Source organism: Caenorhabditis briggsae (genome assembly GCF_000004555.2).
Source record: "Caenorhabditis briggsae complete genome, chrII, whole genome shotgun sequence".
NCBI classification, from domain to species: domain Eukaryota; kingdom Metazoa; phylum Nematoda; class Chromadorea; order Rhabditida; family Rhabditidae; genus Caenorhabditis; species Caenorhabditis briggsae.
The window spans coordinates 9,297,187-9,318,700 of NC_013486.2; the positions used below are offsets into that span (position 1 = coordinate 9,297,187).

At 37.9% G+C, this 21,514-nt stretch overlaps 4 protein-coding genes across 4 annotated transcripts; 2 read left to right on the plus strand and 2 right to left on the minus strand.

Moving 5' to 3' along the window:
• Nucleotides 1-1,744: 1,744 nt before the first annotated feature.
• CBG02656 lies at nucleotides 1,745-9,289 on the minus strand (the record flags this gene model as incomplete). The annotated part of the gene is made up of 15 exons (XM_002630881.1): nucleotides 1,745-1,985; nucleotides 2,038-2,098; nucleotides 5,494-5,696; nucleotides 5,745-5,855; nucleotides 5,900-6,468; nucleotides 6,733-6,921; nucleotides 7,007-7,087; nucleotides 7,139-7,188; nucleotides 7,494-7,641; nucleotides 7,689-8,000; nucleotides 8,046-8,367; nucleotides 8,415-8,494; nucleotides 8,542-8,644; nucleotides 8,693-8,860; nucleotides 9,207-9,289. 15 exons carry the CDS (start codon nucleotides 9,287-9,289, stop codon nucleotides 1,745-1,747), a joined length of 2,721 nt encoding a protein of 906 aa, XP_002630927.1.
• Nucleotides 3,381-5,383, plus strand: CBG02657 (the record flags this gene model as incomplete). Its single annotated transcript, XM_002630882.1, has 4 exons — nucleotides 3,381-3,577; nucleotides 3,796-3,893; nucleotides 4,660-4,740; nucleotides 4,794-5,383. 4 exons carry the CDS (start codon nucleotides 3,381-3,383, stop codon nucleotides 5,381-5,383), a joined length of 966 nt encoding a protein of 321 aa, XP_002630928.1.
• Nucleotides 9,290-10,172: 883 nt separating the features above from the next.
• On the minus strand, nucleotides 10,173-11,946 carry CBG02655 (the record flags this gene model as incomplete). Its single annotated transcript, XM_002630880.1, has 2 exons — nucleotides 10,173-10,245; nucleotides 11,681-11,946. The coding sequence occupies 2 exons, from the start codon at nucleotides 11,944-11,946 to the stop codon at nucleotides 10,173-10,175; spliced, it is 339 nt and encodes a 112-aa protein (XP_002630926.1).
• A 2,600-nt stretch (nucleotides 11,947-14,546) lies between these two features.
• Nucleotides 14,547-15,210, plus strand: CBG02654 (the record flags this gene model as incomplete). The annotated part of the gene is made up of 2 exons (XM_002630879.1): nucleotides 14,547-14,951; nucleotides 15,073-15,210. The coding sequence occupies 2 exons, from the start codon at nucleotides 14,547-14,549 to the stop codon at nucleotides 15,208-15,210; spliced, it is 543 nt and encodes a 180-aa protein (XP_002630925.1).
• Nucleotides 15,211-21,514: the final 6,304 nt, after the last annotated feature.

Genomic DNA, 21,514 nt, shown 5'->3' on the forward strand with positions numbered 1-21,514 from the left:
AAGCATGCGCATAGTTCTTGAACGGTGTTTCCGTTGGCAAATACAACATTTGAAGCTGAATTTCTGGTTTCTACAGGTGAAGATTTGAGAACAGATTCCGTAGGTATGCCTGGTTAAATTTAGAATCCCATTTAAGATTTTCATACTTTTCATTGACAATACCGGCCAACTATATAAACAAAAATGTATTTTTCAGTTGATTTTCGGCCATTTTGACCATTTTCTGGAGTCTGGAGTTCGGCTGTCAAGGTTGTCATCACTTTGAAAATTTTGGAGGGTATAAAAGAGACCTAGATTGAAAACGATGAATTCTAAAACGTGAAACTAAAACGTGAACAACCGAGGGCTTTCAGAAATCGGTAAAAAGCTGAAAAACTAGAAAGTTTCAAAAAATTTCGTGAATGCATATTTTCGATCTGGGCCTTTTTTACACCCTCTAATATTTTAGAAGTGATCGGAAACTTGTCAGCCGAGCTCCAGACTAATGAAAATGGTCAAAATGGCCAAAAATCAACAAAAAATACGTTGTTGTATATCTTATTGACTGGTACTGTAATAACAATTAACTGCAAAAGATAAAATATAATTTAGAAACAGATCGATAAAACTGAATAATGTTCGTAGAAATCGCTAAAAATCAAAAAAGAAAAACTTTGTTTATCATGAGGAAGATAACTGCGTAGAGCAGAATCCAGAAACAAATTTAATAGATTTGGAACTCTAAAGAAAGTTTAACTAGACCAGAAAAATGATAAATTGCCTGCCTTTCGAGACACTTTTTGTTATATATTTGCTACATATGTTTTTATTTATCTCCTGCTCCTCATTCAACTGTTGAAGTGTTTGCTCATTATTCTGATGGGCTATTCTATAGAAATTAAAAACACTTGGAAAAGAAAAATTTCAAAAAATCAAAGAAAATTGAGATTTTCTAAATTTCTGTGTACTTCAAAATTGTATCACACCACGATATTGCAAAATTAAATTCAAAAAGTACAAATAAATCAGAAAGTCAATCCAAGAATATCTGGCTCAGAAGAGATACGAAAATTCCGTTTGCTGACTCCGAAATCTATCTAGTCTGAAATATTTTATGGAAGAAAAAGAAGTTTCACCTGCATCCGTTTTTTGTTTTGTTGAAGAAACAAACATTCAATCAAAAAAAAAAGAAGAAAAAAGAAGTTGAGTATGAAATGTGTAACCAGCAGACATGTGAGGCAGTTATGAATTAATGATCGAGAGAGGCCTCGGTCTTTTTTTGGATTGAACTATTTTCCCGATGCTTGATTTGGTTATAAACAGCTCTCTCTTCTTCTTTTTTTTCAGCTTGTTAGTTCTCTATTCAGCTGATAAAAAAGGAATCAGTTAGCAACACACAACGCGTGGGAATTAACACAAAAAAGGTTTCAAGGACTGCAATTTTTCTTTTTTCCAGAATTCTTTTTAGTTTCTTTCGACTTTTCTTCCATCAACTCAAATTTTCAATTTCCCGCCCTCTTTTTTTTTAAATCACGAGGACCTCGTCTGCACCAAGACACATTGGAAAGGTTTAATTTTGGAAGAATTCCGTCTTCTATTGTTTGCTCTGCCTTCTTCTTTTACTGCTTCTGCTTCCTTCAAAACCACGTCATCTACCTTTTCAGATATATATTTTCTGAATTTAAAATTCGGAAAGAGTTTATTCGTTTCAAAACAGAAAAAGGGCATAAAAAGCTGGGAAAACATGAGAAAGACACTGGAGAATCTACACGTAAGACTGTTTATCAAAATCATCATCATCGCTCACTTTCTGATCCTTTTGTGATGATGTTCGTCGTTTTGTTGGTGGAGGTGTTCGGAATAGAGAAACGGCATGGGCATCTGAGAATTCAGATACGGATATTGGTTCGGTATCAGGAATCGGAGATTCATCACGCGGATTCGTGGCTCGTGGAGGAAGGGGAAATGAGTGGTAGCCGGATGTTGAGCTCTCCCGGTTATCATCTCTGAAATGGAACATTTCGGAATGAATTCACTTTTGAAGCATGAACAACTTACGGTTTATTTGGAACCGGAGATATTCCCAAGTAGTTTGGATCGTTGTAATAATATTGGTCTTCTGGAAAAAAAATACAGTATTTCCGCTAATAGAAGTCCATCAAAGCCGTTAGCTCAATTATATCGGTTCAGAGTTATCATAAATTTGCAAACTGATAAAGTGTTGGTGGTTCTATGATAAATAGTATATCCGTTGACAAATGTTTGATATATTCTACAGGAATCGAGATATTTGAGCTCAAAGTGGACGGTTTGGGTTAGCTTCTACTAGAGTGAGTACGGTAATTAGTCTTGAAGTAGAGATTTGTTCTTGAATGAGGGAATAAATGATTGTTTTAAACTATGTTTTTTCTTCAAACCGTGCAAGAAGTCTCTGAAGCATAACGTATAATTTGGATGTGCATATACCTCTCTAATTCGGCGCAGAGTTGTTTTTAAGCCCTATGACTTTGTGTCTCTTTCTCCACAAATTTTTCCAAATGTATTTTTTTAGCTACATCGCCTATATCTCCTCAACCTTCACATGATAAAGTGCACCATAGTTACAATTTTCCCATAACTTTTTTCATTTCGCCATAATAACTTAAAAACATTTTCCCACTCTGAGAAACACTTCTTCTAGAAAGCACCGGTTGAAACTTTAATCTTTTTAAACCAGTAAAGTCCCTTCTTCGATCTTACTCCCCTTTTTCGGAGCGAACCTCTTCCCGATGTAGAAAATGAGCAATGACTAGTGTCGAGCACTTCTTAGGGTGCCATTTTGCGTAATCATTTTCATGTCAGACTCTTTTCCAATATATATCCAACCTCCGCTCGTCTTCATCCATTACCACACACATACCACTCATTTTATGGGATTCTTCCCATTTTCTTCCTTCATCATTCGTCTTCTGACCTCCTTTTTTCCAATCTCCGCCCCAATTTTGCTCTTTTCCTTTTTTCTATTCCTGCCCTTTCGTATCTTGTTCAGATAGATTGTCCCTCCAAAAATTATAAGCCTCATTTATATTGAGAGCAAGTTTTCAACATGATATTATTTCTCTGTGTCTCGTTTTTTTTTGAAATTCTTCTGTATTAGAGAAATGAATGAATTTAGTGGCTGAAGGGACACCAACCGAAAAATAAACGGCAGTTCTGGGGTACCCGGGTGCTCTCATTTCTCTATTTCGGCTTCTTCTTCTTCTTCTTCATCCTTTCCTCCTTTTCTCGCCCTTTTATGTGTTTGTTCTTGCTGCTTCGAGAAGCGTTTTTGATTTTCCCCTCATTCTTTTCAACACGTTCTGTCGGACCTACTTTTCCTCATTGTTTTTTCGTCTGAATAATCTGACTACTGTAGGCGACCAATGGTTAGATGGAAGGTTTCGAAGCGTTACACAAGAAGAAGAGTCTACCAAGAGATCTATCAGCATTCAGAAGATGAGAGCTTCAGAGACAATGAGACGGATTCTGAGGAGGATGATAGAAAACCAGAAGAATCAAGTTCTTACAAGCCGCGACCAGACGGAGAACATGAGGGAAACTATAGAAACCCAATGATCAGGTACGTCTTTAGTGAGATTACGGTAGCTTTTCATTCTTAAAGTGCTCAGGAAAAAGAAAATCGAAAATTTTGTAGAATGGCATATTTTTCACTTATGATCGTTGTCGTCGTGTTCCATCCTGGAATTCTCGTTCTTGCATTTCTCATTGAAATGTTCGTTTACTACAAGTTAGTTATTAACTGGCTACATTTCTTAAAGATCATAACAGTATTTCCAGAAACCGAAATTATTATACTCGAGAACAAGAGAAAAAAGCCAACGGACTCCTTTCGCCTTCAATGACAACGATTCTTCAGAACCGTGTGAAGTTCAAAGGTGAAATTTTGATAGCTGGTTTCTCATAACAATACTTGTAATTTCAGAAGAAATAGCTTTTCTGAAACTGAGCAACAGGGAGCTAACTACATCTACATTGATCAATGTTGGTCTTGAAATATTGACTCTTTCTTATTCTCTCCTTCTACTGCTAAATGAGCCACATTTCATTTATCCTGTTTTTCACATCATTTTTCATTTCGTCAATCGTTGCTACCACACATTCGCTTCTACTCACACACGATTCCACGGCCCAGCAGATGTTCTTTTAGGCATATCTACAGATATTCTAATAGATTCTATAGATTGGTCACAACAAGAAAGTATACTCAATTTTCGACCATGTCCCCTTGAACTTCTGATACTTCCGATCCTTCTTGCTGTACTACAACTCATCGCCAAAGAGCAGCATACTCACGTTTATAACTCTGAGCGGATTATGAGAAAACAAGTCAGAGAGAAGTATATGAAATACATTTCCGCTCTGAACTTCTATTAACATTTTTTTCAGCTTTAGAATTATATTTTTCTCGGTTTTTTTTGTTACTATCATGTCACCTTCGGAATTCTAAATTCGCAATAAATATTTGAAAGGTTACTGTAGCACATAATATACGTGATTGCTCGTCTGTGTGTTCGCATCGCGCGGCGCCGCGCGTCGCGTCGCTGCTTGCAACGCGGTCAGAACTTCTATGCGGTTTCTCCGATTTTCTGTCTAATTTTTGCTTTTCCAGCATTTGTTTCTAAAATTTCCATCTATTTTCAGAAAAAATGTCAAGAGTCAGCAATAAGAATCCCGGCGTTTTGTCGTATGAAGTTCTCCGCAGCGGTTCCGCATCATTCCGGCGTAAGTTATAATTATGGGCCTTCGAAAATAAAACATGTCAAAATCTTTTTCAGAAGCCGCGGCACAAGAAGTTTCGAAATGTCTGAACAAAGTTGGACATTTCTGTCTCAACATCCTTGCATTCACCGATTTCGCTGTCGCTCTGATGGTAACAATCAGTCCAAATGGAGATAAACTGTCGCCGGAAATCATGTTCGTGTTCTATACCGCTGCAATGTGGATGCAGCTGGCTACGATTCGTTATCGCAGTATCATTCCATTGGTTCTCAGCGTACTCATCGAAATCGCTGCCTACACATGGGTAACTGTCGCCGGAGTGAAGTTCATAACACGAGTCCATGAGAACGTAAACGACGCATCAATTATTGGAGTCAAGGACTACTTCTTTTTTTTCTTCTTCTCTACAGTCACCATCGTTAGATTGGTGTTCGCAGTTGTTCTCTTCAGACTTTTGAAATTTAAAACCCCTCATTTCTCTTTTGCGAATACTGTTTTCTTGAAGCCCATCAACACTCCCGTCACTTTTTCATCTATTATGGCCCCACAAGAGCTTGACCCAACAAATCCATATTATCCGCAGACTGTCTACAACAACAATAATAAACCCGCTAAAAATCACCTTCTCGACAGATCTCTCGTCTAGGAATTTTCCCATTATCACTCTTGTTCACACCCATTTGTTCTATATTGTTGTTTTCTTTTTCTGTTGAACTTTTTTACCAATTTTCTAATAAAACATGGAATGAAACATACCGGGATGTTGATCATCATGATAACTGGGTGGTTGCGAATGTCTCTGCACTTGATCGAGGAAGTGCTTGATTTCAGAAGGCGTCAACGTCGAGTTCGCGGATGGGTCGTTCATTTGTGCCCAAATGTTTTTCCTCATTTTGGAATCTTCACTCGACGTTCGTGAACGGAACTTCTCAGCTTGCTCTTCGTCTTCGGCGGTATATCTGAAACATAAATTGAATTGAATAAAAACTTCTAGCTCTTTTGCAAACCTTCTTTGATAACTCTGACTTTTCTTTTTATAAATCGGTTCTCTTGGCTTCTCTTCTTTCTTACAACAACTGCACGTCGCCACTTTTTTGACTTGTCTAGTCAACTTATCCCTGAAACGGCAACTATTAAAAAGTTATATTTGATGAAAACTTACATTGGAATACATTTCATATTTCTCGCTCGTTTTCCACATAAACCATACTGGATGCAAAGATAAACGATTTCAATGATTGTCAGTAAAGATGCTCCCAGAAATAGTCCAAGTGCTCCACCAATATCACAAGCAAGACTCCAGAATCCATACGTTCTATCTTGACTCCACACTTCGAGATTCATTCGGTGCAAGAAAATGTTGACCATTGCGAAATTATCTCCTACAAATTTGTTTCCGAACTGGAAGTTTTCTAAATAATCCGGCAGTTCTTCCTTGAACAATTTGCCATAGGCAGCTTGAAGTTCTCGGTAACTTTTCTTGAAACTATGCAACATTTTCCCAGCTTCCTTCCTCAATTTTCCAGATGCGCATTCATGCATTTCGATGATTAGTTTCTCGAATTTCTGTCGATTTTCCTTCTTTCCGTCGCCGAAAAACATAATTGCTCCGGTTTTGCCAGCACTACCACGCTGTAGGTAGTATTCAACTTTCGGCCAATCAGATTCAACTTCATCGATTTGTTTGACGAGAGTTGTGTCAAGATCTTTGATCAGTGGCTGGTAGTAGGACTGAAATTGCTTTGGTTTTTGGAAAACAGAGTACCGTAAACACTTTGATAGAGTTTCACCCAAACCATCAACTTTGAGTCTACATATCTCATTTTCTGTTAGAGATATTAAAAAGTTGTTAACTGATAAAATGTTTCTGGTAACATGATGAACATTTTATCAACTGACAACTTTTTCATATCTTTTACAGGAAGGGAGATAAATTGGGTCAAAGTTGACTGTTTTGAAGGATCTCTTTTAGAGTGCTTACGGTATTTCTCTTACTTCATAAAAGTCATCCTCAAAGAAATGTTTCATCTGTCTCGATTGCATTTTCTCAGCCCATGCTCTTCTTTGCAACTTATTCAACTCATACTGATCCATCAATTCAATAATCCTATCCATTCTGGAAAAGTCTCCCGATATCGATTTCAGATAAGAATCCGGCATGAAGACGTGCCACAGCTTTTCCATCTGAAGCTCCGAATCATTGTCTACAACACCTTCTAAAACTTACAATCCTCAAAATGATGGCAATCTCTTCTGCGACGTCATCCACTTTGTCACCGTATCTTGACTTCAAATCTCCAATTGACATATATTTCGTGGCATTTCTTTTGAATCCGTTTTCATCCAAAAGCTGTAATATAGAATGGAACACTTCGACTAAAGAAGGGATTTAGATGCTTACGAAAAACATTTGATTTGCTTTCTTCTCCTCACTGGTGATGGGCCTTGACTCTAAAATGTTGATGACGTCACGATGACGTTCACTGAAGTTTGAGAAGCAGGTCAAGTTGGATAATCGGTCAGCGACTCCGTTGAAAGTGTCTGAATGCCATCCCCATTTCTGACGCTCGATTCTAAATATGCAATCGATTTTCTCAGGATTTCAAAAACTACTCACGATGTAATAGCATTTCTGAGTCTCGCAATCAGTCTTCTAGATCTTAAAAATATATCTTCCTGATGTCTTGCTTGCATCTCATAGGCTCTATGAGCATCTCTTTTAATTCTCATGACTTGTTTCTCATCTAAATACGCACTGTCTTCACATGAGAATGTCTCTCCTCCGGATACTGTAGAAAATGAGACATTTTCATCAAGTTCTTCCTGTTCAACATCATCTTCATCGTCTTCTTCTTGTTCTTCAATAAGAGCTGGCATCAAATTTTGTGGCAAACGATTCATGTCCTGAAATAAATAATGAATATACCAGTTTCAACAAAGGATCATCACACCTGCCAAGCAGTATAATCAATTGATTTGCATGGTGGAAGACAAGTGCTGGCCGTTCCCTCTTCCCTGACTCTTTTCATAGCTTCTTGAGCACACCCAAAGTACTGATCCACATTACATGCAGCCATTTTCAGATCGTTCGTTGAGTTGCTGGTATATGCTCTTCTCAAAGTACAATGACATGAATTCTCGACTTCGGTCATGTATCTTCTCAATGTGCATGTTCTAACGTTTTCTGGATTATTGAAGTCTGTACTTGCTTCAATTTGCTCATCATTTTCTTCAATACAGTGGACGCCGGGGAGTTTTGATCTCTGAAACATTCATTCGTTTCAAAAAATTTCTAATCACAAACTCACATGTTGCATTTTGAATGGGATATCCATGGAGTATCCAGATGGGACATTAACTCCATTCATACTGCTATCTGGAACGTCTGTTTGATTATAGATCAAAATCTTGAGTCCAGGAAGACTTTTGGTTCGGAAATGTTTTGTGCAAGCATCCACTCTCTCATAACTCTCCACGTTTAGAAGAAGACGTAATCCATGACCTTCTCCAGAACCGGTAACTTCATATGGATTGTGTGGATCGGAATTGATAGCCCAACAGAGACCAGTTGTCGTCCAAACTGCTTTGAAATCTGACAACTTGCACGATGTTCCATTTGGCCAAGTACATCTGAAGGATATGAAATTTTAGCTATGAACTTTGGGAATTTCTCATACCCAAGAATCATTCTAGATTTCCAATGAGCGGCACTTCGCAAGAATTTGACAGCGTCCATGTCCCAGGATTTCCTTAGAACCTGAAATTCTTTTTTCTGTTTTTTTATCAGTTTCAAAGGCAACTTACAGTATCAAAAACCGATTCAATATCATGACCCGTTGATAGTAAAGACCCGCTTATAGATTTTGATCTTCTGTTCATTATTCGACCACCAGTCAAATATGTTAATCTGAAAAAATGGCGCATCTGGGAATTGAAGGACCAGTTAATTTTATACCTGAACTGATTATTATTGCAAATTGCGACCGTAGGAAATGATATTTTACTAGGATATTCTGCTTCAATATTTGTTGCAACTGGTTCACTTATATACAATTTTATTTGAGAATAGCACTGGACCAGCACCAAAATTACGAAGGCAATTATAATCAGACACCAGAGACCTCTGAAATCAAAAAATTGAAACTAACTATGATAGGATTCAAACCTGGTAACTGGATTTGTTGCATTCAAATGGTGCACTGCGTCCATGTTTGCATCTTTGAACGCATCGAGAAATTGTTTATCGCTTTCTACTTCTATCAGACCACTATCGGTTTCCACTGAAAACGTTCATGATTATATTCGTAGGTACTAAATCCCCTAGCATACCTAATGTTATCCTTCTTCCTTGTGAAGAAGCCAGAGAGGCTCTGGAATTCAATCTGGATCTGTTTAGGGCACCTCGAGATCTGAGAATCCAACTCCGTTACAAATTCAAAAAAGGCGAAGAAAAGATTTCAAAAACTTACTTGTATCTACTGTAGGCCGGTTCACTTTCATTCCTGGCTTCTGGAATGAAGTTTTCGGCCAACCGCTCTGCCATGCGGACCATCTTGATCGAGGTCGCCGCTCTCGGGGGAGCCCGTCGCTCGTTGTTTCGTTTTCACTGCAAAAAAGTACCAATCGGGGATAGGGGACGACGAATCATATCAGATGGGACCAGTGTGTTGAGAGTGATAAGAGACGCAGGGGGATGGTGCTGAGAGACATAAATCAGAAGAGATTCGACGGAGAAAGAAGAAGATGATGAGAGGAGTTTGAGGAGCCAATTACTGCTGCAGTGTGTGGCCGAAAGAATTGGGAAAAAAAAAAGAAAAGAAGAAGAATGCAAATAGCACTTTTTATTACTTTATTTGAGAACTTGACACCTTTCTTTTATATCTTATCATATCGAAAAATGATTTACAGGATTAGTTACAAAGCTGTAAAATAAGAATTGGGAGTTGCAAAGTGTGTGAATAAAAAAATTTGCTTGAAATCACAAATTTTGAATTCAAAATAGTCCGAATTCTCTGTACACATGATTTTTTTGCTAATAAGATGCTTTTTTGCTGTTCGGGAAAATTCGGGAACATTATCAAACTTGAATCTTTTTTTGGCGTTTTTCGTTTCGAAAACAAACAATCTTCAAAATTAATGGACTACTGGATTGAGCCTTAAACTTTTCTGGAATGGTTCTAAAGTAGCCGTTGCTCATTTATGACAAAAAATTAACGAATCTCGTAAATACTAAAATTTACAGTACCTGTAAGATATACAAAAATTGGGTTTTCAGTTGATTTTCAGCCATTTTGAATATTTTTAGTAGTCTGGAGCTCGACTGGCAAACCTGTTTTTTCTCGTTCGGTACAAAAACAGGCAAAAAGTGTCTTTCAGAAATCGGTAAAAATCTCAAAAACTAGAAAATTTTGAGAAATTCTGTGAATGCAAAGTTTTCAATCTGGATCTGTTTCATAACATCCAAAATTTTCAAAGGGACCGGAAACTCGACAGTCGAGCTCCAGACTCCTGAAAATGGTCAAAATGTCCGAAAATCAATTGAAAAACTTTGTGAAACACAATTTTTCAATTATTGAAGTATCAGTTGTTTTCCTTTTCAAATTTTATTGAATAAACCTGAATATGGCAGGAATGCTATTCAACAAATTTCCGAAAATTTATGCGTAGAAAAGCAGAAAATGTGAATTTCGCAATGCACCTAATCCTTGAGATTGGAAACATTTGGATCAAAGATAACCCCAACGGACAAAAAGAGCAAGTTTCAAACCAGGTGACCTCCGTTATCTTCTCTCCCAATTCCTCTTTGTCCGAGGTCGCTCTTCCTGTCACGAACCAATTTGTGACAAAATGATTTCGTGAAAAAAAAACCAAAGAGGATCCGCGGAATGTGTCGTCGTGGTGGTGGAAGTGCACACGAAGCACACTCGCAGATTACACACACAGAGACAGAAGAAGGTACGGGGGAGGAAAGAATGAGACAGATTGATAGGAAAAGAGACAAGACGTATCACCACAGAAAATGAAGATTTGGATGATGGGAAAAGTCCAAAAAGATATTGAAAATTGACAATTGGTTGGTGATGGATTCAACGACATTTGCACGCAACAGGTGTGAAACTAATGATTTTTTCAAAACAAGAGAAAACAAAAAATTGATTCTGGAATTTGAGAACCATGTCAATTTCCTGTAGTCATCAAAATAGGGATCTTTTAGAAATCGAGTCTACATCTCATGAGAAGAACGCAACTTAAGAAAAACAAGTTTCTAATAAATTATTGAAACTCTATTTCGAAATCCCATGAATTAGGTCAAGAATCAAACTAACATATGTTTGAAATGCGAAATGTGTGAACCGCATTAGCTGGGAGAGCTATGAGTTGTTCAATGATCAAATTATCTCTCATTTATCTTTCTAAAGTTTCTCACTTTTTGTTTTTGTATAAGCTACTTTGCACTTGCAAAAATTGGTTGAACTCTTCAAAGGGGGGTTCCGATCAAAAATGTTTATACTATAAAAAGGTTTTAAAAGTTATTTTTTTTTCCTAATACAAATTTTTTTTCAAATCCCTCGAAAAAAAACATAAAAAGAAAATAAACATAAAAAGGATGCGAAAATGGATGAGAAAGGGATCAAACTGAGTAGAATTTTGAAAACCAATTAAAAATCTTTTTTGTGTCGCTTTTTAAGTATACCGTCATAAACCTACAAAAAATAAAGCGAATACGGTAGAAATTTGATAAGAAAAGACAGTAAAAAGAGATGTGAAAAGATATCATCAGGAAACGAAAGTTTTGAAGTCGGTGTGTTCCAGTAGATTTTCTGTTGACAGAAAGCTATGAGTGCGCTATCTATCGCTATTTCATTTTCTTTTCAAATTTGATTTCGGACATTTGGTAAAAGGGGGACGTTCAGTGATAAACACCTAGCCATGAACCCCAAACAATGGCGACCTGAGGCCTTTTAGTACTTTTTTTACTTCAATGACATCGATCAAAAAAAAAGAAGAAATAGTAATGAGTAGCGCATCCAAAGCTTCCTGAAATTGGGCAGCACCCAATTCCTTCCAGCATCCGACATCCAATCCTCCTTTCCCATTCGGTACCGGTTCCGGTGATATTTGTCGAGTAGAGACGTCAGTAGTCTTGGTAGAAGGATCGGAGCCTTTCCATCCTTTTGGTCCATCCCAGCTGCCCTGGAAGCTCGTCATAACTCGGACTCCTCATCGACTCCTCGGTCCGACTTCTCGTTGATTTCTCCAGCTTATATAGCCCCCGTAGATTAGATCTAGAGGCGGCCTAGAAAAAACCTCGTCCCTAAGGGCTTTCAGCGTATTTTTCGATGCGTTTTTCTCGATGAAGGAATTTTTTTGAATTTTTTCTTTATTTTTATGTCAATCTACATGCATTTCTGCACATATTGATGCAATAAAAAATTTCACCGTACACCACCTTTAAGAAACGATAGCGGTATCAAATGATATTCATTAATTGACATTTCAAAATAGTATTTATGACAACCATATGCTGTTCAATCACTTTTCCCAGTTTTCGAAAAAACTCGAAAATTAAAGTGGCTTTATAATTATGTCCAGAAGTGTATTGTCGATTTGATTTTTTTAAATTACGAAAAAATATCAGAAATTCCGCGTGCTGGCAACTTTCATGAACTCTTTTCTTATCTTTTCTCTAGATCTAATCTACGGGGGCTATATAAGCTGGAGAAATCAACGAGAAGTCGGACCGAGGAGTCGATGAGGAGTCCGAGTTATGACGAGCTTCCAGGGCAGCTGGGATGGACCAAAAGGATGGAAAGGCTCCGATCCTTCTACCAAGACTACTGACGTCTCTACTCGACAAATATCACCGGAACCGGTACCGAATGGGAAAGGAGGATTGGATGTCGGATGCTGGAAGGAATTGGGTGCTGCCCAATTTCAGGAAGCTTTGGATGCGCTACTCATTACTATTTCTTCTTTTTTTTTGATCGATGTCATTGAAGTAAAAAAAGTACTAAAAGGCCTCAGGTCGCCATTGTTTGGGGTTCATGGCTAGGTGTTTATCACTGAACGTCCCCCTTTTACCAAATGTCCGAAATCAAATTTGAAAAGAAAATGAAATAGCGATAGATAGCGCACTCATAGCTTTCTGTCAACAGAAAATCTACTGGAACACACCGACTTCAAAACTTTCGTTTCCTGATGATATCTTTTCACATCTCTTTTTACTGTCTTTTCTTATCAAATTTCTACCGTATCCGAAAAAAAATCGCGCCGAAGGCGCACCAGCTTGCTAGTTGAAAATTAAAAAAAGTAATGGATATAAAACCTTATCCCAGATTATTCTGATTTGAATCTTTCAAATCTTTCCATTGCTTGAAAAACCAACCGTTCCCATCAACACCTATAGATTCATCATTCTTGACCTTACAATTTCATCGGATTCTAATTCTTTAAAAGCGTTTTGTTTTCAAATTCTGTTTCCCTCCTAATTAGAATGACTTGTCGTTTTTCTCACCCTCTTTTTTTCGTCTTATTTCGCCAATTTTCTGACCTTCGTCCATCGTAAAATCGTTCTGTAAAAACCTTGTCAGTTTCACATCAGAATCAGTTTTTTTTCGCTTCGTTTCTTATTTTAAAAAACCTCCCAAAATCTCAGTTATCTATTGTGGAAATCTTTGAGTAATCAATCAATTGGGTCGCATATACCGAAGACCTTGAAAACACTGAACTTATTGGAATGTTGCTTTTCGCGCCAGAAACAAAACGTTCCCTCGGAAAACTGGTCTATTACTTCTCTTTTTCTTTTTCTTTCTTCTTCTCCATGACTAACAGAAACACAAGTTGCCTCCCAAAGTGTGATTAGGGTGGACTGCATTCCGATCCCGCCATTTTCAAGAAGATGACGATCCATTGTGTCACCAAATAAGAAGATTTGTTGTTTTTCACTTCTCACAACAACGGATTTTCTTTATTTTTCTAAGACTTTTCCAAGATCTCAAGTGAGCTTAAATGACTAGGATTATGACGGTATACTCAAAAAACGACACAAATCTAATGATTTTTAATGGTTCTCTAGAATTCTACTCAGTTTGGTTTCCACTTTGATTCAGATGAGATTTCATTCAGAGATATGTACCCAAATAAGGTTATTTCTGTCCACATTTCAACAACTTAAAGATGGCGTAAATTTTTTAATGCTTTATTTTGTCCAGAAACCATCGAAAAGCATAGTAGTAAACGGTGGCTGGCGGCCGAATGTGAGTTTTCTAGTCCCCGGCCTTATTATCCAGTCATTATTTTCCAGGGTTTTTTTTTGATTTCTAACCTACCGTAAAACCAGTACATCCTAATTCTCAATTTTGAGCTAATTTATCTCGGCTCCTGTAAAAGATATGAACAAGCTGTCCACTGATAAGTTGTTCATAATAATACAGTGCGTCGCGTAACTATAGGGCCCCCCTCAATTTGGGGTGTACAGCAAACACTACCCCCAGATGTTTTGGGTGCCCAGGTCGTTTTTTGACCATTTTATCTACTCCAAATTATTTTATTTACGTTTTTCATTGTTTTAAGCTTTTTCTGAAGATGTTTCTCGCAACTTTCTTTCAACATCTTCGTGTGGAACATCTAACAATGCAAGGAACTCATTTTCGAGATCAAGCTTCACTTCTGGCCCTTCCGTAAATCTCCAGCTGCATTTTTTTTACAGTAATTCGGATCGTGGCGATAGTTTGATGTGCAGGTACAGTAACTGAAAATATTGGTTGGTCCCTATCCCAAAAATATGCCTCGGAAACATTCCTTCAACCATGGCTCGCGCTACACTCCTCTCTCTTGCCGAACAGGCCAAAGTGGATGTGATGAAACAACTTGGACTGACACTTCACGAGATGTCCCGTCAACTCACGAGAAGTCGTAACGTCATCCGAAAATACCTCGCCGACCCACTCCATTACGAGAAGAAGCTGAAGGAGTCTGCGGGAAGATCGAGAAAGCTGACTTCACGTCAAGAACGCAGCTCTGTTATGATTTGGGGGCGCTTTTTGCAATGGAAAAAAGCTCGAACTGCAATTCATCACCACGAAGGAGAATTCTGCCACGTACCAAGCAACTCTCCAAAAGGCCGTGGCTCCGTTCTTCCGCAACAGACGCCACACCCACACGTTTCAACAGGACAACGTATCTATCCACACGAGCACCTCCACGAGGAACTGGTTCGTCTCGAAACGAATCAAGGTGCTCGAATGGCCAGCATGCAGTCCGGATCTAAATCCCATTGAGAATATCTGGGGCATCCTCGTTCGCCGGGTCTATCGAAACGGGAGGCAATTCAAGACCGTGCAGGAGCTCAAGGACGCAATCCAGGCTGAATGGGACGCTCTCACTGATGCCGAATTGAAGAATCTTGTAGCCAGCATGTCGAGCAGGATCGTTGAAGTGATTCAAAACAACGGCGGAGAGACTAAGTACTGATTTTTCGATGTGTTTTTTGTTAGTTGCTTAGAATAAATGGATTTTGTTGACTGAAGCGAACATGGGATTCAGACATTTTTACTTTGAAAGAAAGTTGCGAGAAACATCTTCAGAAAAAGCTTAAAACAATGAAAAACGTAAATAAAACAATTTAGAGTAGATAAAATGGTCAAAAAACGACCTGTGCACCCAAAACATCTGGGGGTCCTATAGTTATGCGACGCACTGTATCACAAATATTTTATCAATTGACGCATTGTCGATACCTTGAATAGGAATCGAGATAATCGAAAAAAAAACTCGGAAAGTTCGAATACGAAATTTTCGCGCGCTGGTCGGAGACTAATAAACTCACATTTGATCGCCAGCCACCGGATACCACTTGGTTTTTTCAATGTATTGTCCTAATTTTAGAATTTTCTTGATTTTTTCTTTTGAGTTTTTATGTGAATCTACATACCTTGTCACCTTGTTTCTACCGTAAGACTTTCTCAAATGAACCCACTCTGAATCATCTGCCCTTAATACAATGAAAACCAATCAACCCAAACTCTCTTCCACTTCTTCCACACACACTTGATTATTATTTCCTTCTTTCATCTTTTTTGAGCAGAAAAGTATTGCGTGGCTGTTTCGCTCACTTCTTTACGGCTCACCGTATCTCGCCTGGCGGTGTTCCTTTTGATAGACCCGACAGGCGGCTCCGATGCTTTTTACCGCCTGCTGATATACGAACGGACAGTGTCGGGCGGCCTGAAACGAAGAAAAAAGAGAAAGAAGAAGATTGATTTACCAGTTAGATCAGTTTCTGGGAGCTTTAGTAGGGTGTATCACTCTCAAAAGTTTTCCCAGTAGACATTTTTCTTTTTGAAATTATCTAAAACCGAGTTGAAAACAGAAACAGTACAAAAAAGGTTATCCTTCAGAAAGCGGCAAATATCTGAAAATTTAGGACTTTCCGAAAAATTCTATGAATGCAAAGTTTTCAATCTACTTTGCACTCTCTAAAATTTTCAAAGTAATCGGAAATTTGACAGCAGAGCTACAGACTCCTCAAAATGGTCTAAACGGCCATAACATAATTAAAATAATACGTTTTCGGTTATCTTATTGACCGATACTGTGATTCTTCCGAATTTTTCATTTGAATTTCGGAAGAGTCCGAATGCACGGAATCAACTGTTCAATACCACCGGGCACCCCTAGGATACCATTTTCCGATCCCCTCAAATTCTTCTCGATTCTCCCTTCATTTTCCTATAATGTGCCCCTATTGGATTGAATCTGCACTGTCCTCTATCTGCTCGTATATTTTACTCGCATGCTTCCTGTTACATAAGCCCCTTTAGAACGCGAACACACATGTTGGTACATCTGCTCTCCCGTGTGGTTGCCTCCCCTTTGTAAACTGCTCCTCTCTCGGGTCTGCCGGTCGATTGCGCAATGTTCCACCTCAACGGTCTCGACGGACACCGCCAATTTGCCGTCTTTGTGACAGACGGTATTCTGGCGGGGAGGTGACGTAATTTTCCACGTCATCATTCTAGAAAAGCATAATATATGATCGGAGATATCGAGTGAGCAGGTGATCGGTTAGGTTGCGTAATGGTATTACAAGTGATTTGTAGGGGTGTCGAGAATGACACGGCAGGAGGCCCATTTTAATGTTTGCAGAGTCACCTGTAAGGGGGATAATGTTTCCGGTGAAGAGAGTCATTAGCTAATGGCCACCTGAGGTGTCTGATTACAGTTTTTAATTGGTCAGAGTGGTTCTGGGAACAACTTCCTAACCTTACTCATGGGAACCGTTAGAGTATCTGTTCGAAAATTGCTTCGGATGAAATTAAATACCGTAAAACCTGTAATAGAAGGGCCCCCACATTGTCAAGTTTGAGCTCAATTATCTCGACTCCTATGAGAGATATAAAAAGGGTGTCCACTGAAAGATATTGGTAATGTATCTTTTGAAGGAATCGAGATAATTGAGCCGGAGCGTGATACCGTACTTGCTCAAATAGAAGCCCACCCAAATCGTCAAGTTTGAGCTCAATTATCTCGATTTCTGCAAAAGATATCAAAATTTTGTCAATTGATAAATTGTTCACCATAGTTTGACCAGTATTTTATCAGTTGACAAATGTTCGATATCTTTCGCAGGAAACAATATAATTGAGATCCAAGTTGACGGGTTGGGTGTGAGCCAGACCAGCCGGAGGACAGTTGCTCTTTTTTATGTACAAGCCCCCATTACATTCTCATTGCAATTGCTCCTTCTCGTTTTCTTCTGAGAAACATCATAAACCACTCCAACGAAACCAGTGTCTCCCCAAATGACTCATTTTGTTTCATTTTTCCTATTATTCCATTCAACATATTTTTCGTCCATTTGCCCAATGTTTCTCTTGCCCTTTGTGATGTTACACGTCATCAATCGGCAATAAGAGACAGAGAAAGAGCTCAATCAAAATCACAATAATATTAATATGCGAGTCAATAAGCGGCGTCAAATTCAAAAAGTTCTCTCTGCGGCTCCAAATTCTCAGTGCTCTTTTATTTGCGCAGGTTCTGTGTGTCTGTCCTTTCCCACCTGGTCATCATCATCAGCCTTAAAAGCTCCATGAGCACGGAAGACGAGAGAGACAAGACGCAGAGAAGCTTGAAGCTTCTGTACGTGTTTGCGCACCGTTCAGGCAGTCTTCTTCTCACTGCTTTTGGTCATTCCACGCTCTCTCTCTCCCGACAACGATCCATTGTTCTTTTGGGGTGACATTTTTGCTTCTTTCTTTTTCTACCTATTTAACCAGACACCTCTGTGTCCTTTGACCCCCTTTTTGAATCTCTTGCTCACGGTGTTCAAAACTATTTTGTTGTCTTTCCCATGTCTTCGATTCCTTGTGTTTGGATCCGAAAAGGGTGTGAGAAGTACAACATTTTGCTCCTCTTGCTCTTTTCTTGGAGCATTTTGATGTGACGTTTTTGAAAAGCTTTGCGGTTTTGAAAAGGTACTGTAATTTGAAGTTTTTGTTGTACCTATAAAAGCTCATGTAACTGAATTTAATTATATTTGTCAAAACTGTATTGTAACTAATTTCAACCTCAAAAAATTTCCAAGTGCTGTTATCATTTACAAGGTGGTTCATAACAACCCGGACTAAAGTTTGAACCAACATAAAGTTTGGGTAGTCGTATTGAGTTCAAATTCGGACTGCAAAAATTAAAACAACTCATCAGTAAACTGGCCAAGTTTCAAATTTTTAAATCAATTTTGAGCTGAGTTATCGCTTGTCAAAGTTGTTTCATCTCATGAAAATCGCAACAAGAAAAATTATACTGTTCATCTTTGGACAATAATAACAATACCTAGACTTAAAGAATCGCTTTGAAAATTTTGTAACTTTGAATCATACGTAAAATTATATTTCTACCAATTTTGTGCTTCCAAAATAGTGATGTATAAAGATATACTCGTTTTTAACAGTGCTGGTAGTTTTGCGCAACCCTGTCAATTACAATTGAACACTCGAAATGTGAAAAGAGAGATTAAGTCTTCTTCTAATCTCATATGCTTGCTAATGTATACTATTTTGAACTCAAAAATTTATGTTCTCTGAGCCGAAAAACCCTATGTTATTGATTTTCCATGCTAATTGTGTCCTTATATTCATTTGAAATTTATTCAGTAATGTCTTCGATAATGTCCTGTTTAAATTTTGTTATTTTCTCTGGAAACTTATAAGCAAGCGATTAGTCTGAATGGCGGTTGGTTTTTCGATTCTTCTCCGATTGTCTTCAGCTTCTTATTCTTTTCCCCAAAAAACCGGCGTTTTGTATATTTGCTCTCTAGGAGGGTGGCCGCTGTCTTTTCTCTCCTCCGCATCATTTTCCGTCCGGAAGTCCTTCATTTGACACTCGCCCTCTCATTCTCTTGTTTAATCATATCACTTTATCACCCTCTCAAATTATTTATTAGCACTTTTTATGTTTCCCTCTCTTTATCTGGGTGGCTCCTCCTTCAGATTTGGTAGTAACCATTCGTATTTAAAACGCGTTTTAGAACATTTCCAAATGTGTCATGACAACGAAAACTGAGCATAAATTCTATATTCGGATTACGAAGGGAAAAAGGAGAGAGCAGAATGAAATTGAGCACGCGAAATGTGAAAAGGGAGATTGAGTCTTCCTCTTCTTCCTCTCGCAGCTGTACGTTTCCATATGTACCTTCCTATTCAATTCATTGTGAGCAGCATACGACGCTTCATTTCAATACTAGTTTCATTTATTCACAGAGAATGTACTAGCAGTCATGTTAGAGTAAGCTGAAATGACACCTCAATAGGATCTGATTTGAATTCCATTCAAGAATATCATTTTGACCTACCGTAAGCACTCTAATTGAGGGCAGTCCTATACTTACACTTTGAGCTGAATTATCTCGATTTTTATACAAGATATCAAGAATGTGCCAACTGATAACATGTAGGTGATGTTATAACAAACATTTTATCCGTTGACGCATTTACGAATTTTCTTATAGAAATTGAGATAATTGAGCTCAAAGTGCAAGTAATGGATCCATCCAAACTACCGACTTTGAGCCTATATATCTCAGTTCCTGTAAAAGATATAAAAAATTGGCCAACAGATAAATGTTAATCACAATATCAGCAACATTTTATCAGTAAACTACTTCTTAATAACTTTAAAATGACCGAGATATATAGGTTCAAAGTTGGCTGTTTGGATGTATTTCTATTAGTGTTAAAGGTATGGAATAGAACAATCTTTAAAATTATTTATAAAAACTTTTAAAACACTACTTATCGAAAGCTTCCTTGTTCCATTTTTGTAAATTCACCTTATCAGTTTTCGATAAGAAATGTTCCTGTTTCCTGATCACTATTAATCTTATCTATCCAATTTAAATGTATGTTTTTTTCACCACCCTTTTATTATCTTCCTTCCAACCACAAGTTGATTCCTTTCTCTTTTTTTTTTCTTAATTCCTCAACACCTTTACTACCGTTTACTAACAGAAATCTCAAGTGCCGTCTAAATCCGATCACACCCTCTCGATCAAGCTCAAGAGAGAAAGTCGGCTTATTTGTTTGTATGTTCTTCTCACTTATTTTAGACTTCTTATTCTTTTATTTTCTTTTGCCAAACATGGTGCTATTTGTGTTCCTCTCCTTCTAACATGATATACGGATTTTGACACTGATCCTTCCGAGAAGTCATGCCGAGAGACAGAGAACACTTATTTGCATCGTCAAGTACACCTAGAAGAGCATTGTGGACGAAGAACAACAGAAGAACAGACGGAGGCAGATGTTCAAGGTTGAACCCGTTCCTCTCCTCTCGTCAAATCCGCCGATGTGCAAATTTCGATGCGAAGTGTTTCGGATTTAGAATGATTTATTAGTGTTTTGACATGTATTAATCTGTCAGATGCCTAGATTATTTGGTTATAATAGTTAGATAGATTTTGATGAGAAAGTTTGATTTGGTTAACTAGAAACTGGTATATCTTTAGACATAAGTATCTTGGAATCACGAAAATTAGTAGAAATATAATTTTGCGTTTGAAGAGCTACAGTAATTTTCAAAGTGATTCCTCAAGTCTAGGTATTGTTATGATTGTTCAAAGATGGACGGTGTAGTTTTTGGTTTTTAGGTGATCAAGCATTTTTGACAAGCCATAACTTTGCTGCAAATTTGCCAAATAATTTGAAACTAAGCATGTTTACTGATGGATTACTTAAATTTTCACACTCCAAGTTTGAGCCCAGTACAACGCTTTACTCGAATTCTATGCTACTACAAACTTTAGTTATGCGCCACACTGTAAAAGTTCAAACTGCCTCTTGATTTTTCCTTTTTCTTTGTCTTAATTCTGTGATAATCTTCAAATGTCTTAAAGTTTTTCAACCTTTATTCTTACAAGAATAAGACTATTCTAATCTCTTCTAATGTTCCTGACCCAGCATAATCCAACCAGTTTTTTGGACATAAATGTCGACTTTGCACCTAGTTGATTCCCTTTTGTCCTTGTTTTTTTCACCGCTCAACACCAAAATTAGCACCCCCCCCCCACTTCTTTTGAACGTTGCCCAATGAGCTCACACTTGTTAAGAGATTAGGCCAGAGAAACATTCGAAATACCAGGTACACATTTATTTTAAGATTCAAAACCATTCATCAATGCGATTATAATCATTATAAGAATTGATAAGAGCATTTGTATGTGTCTTGAAACGGTCAGTTGACTTTAAAACCGTATTGAAAAATATGAAAATAGGCATGTAAT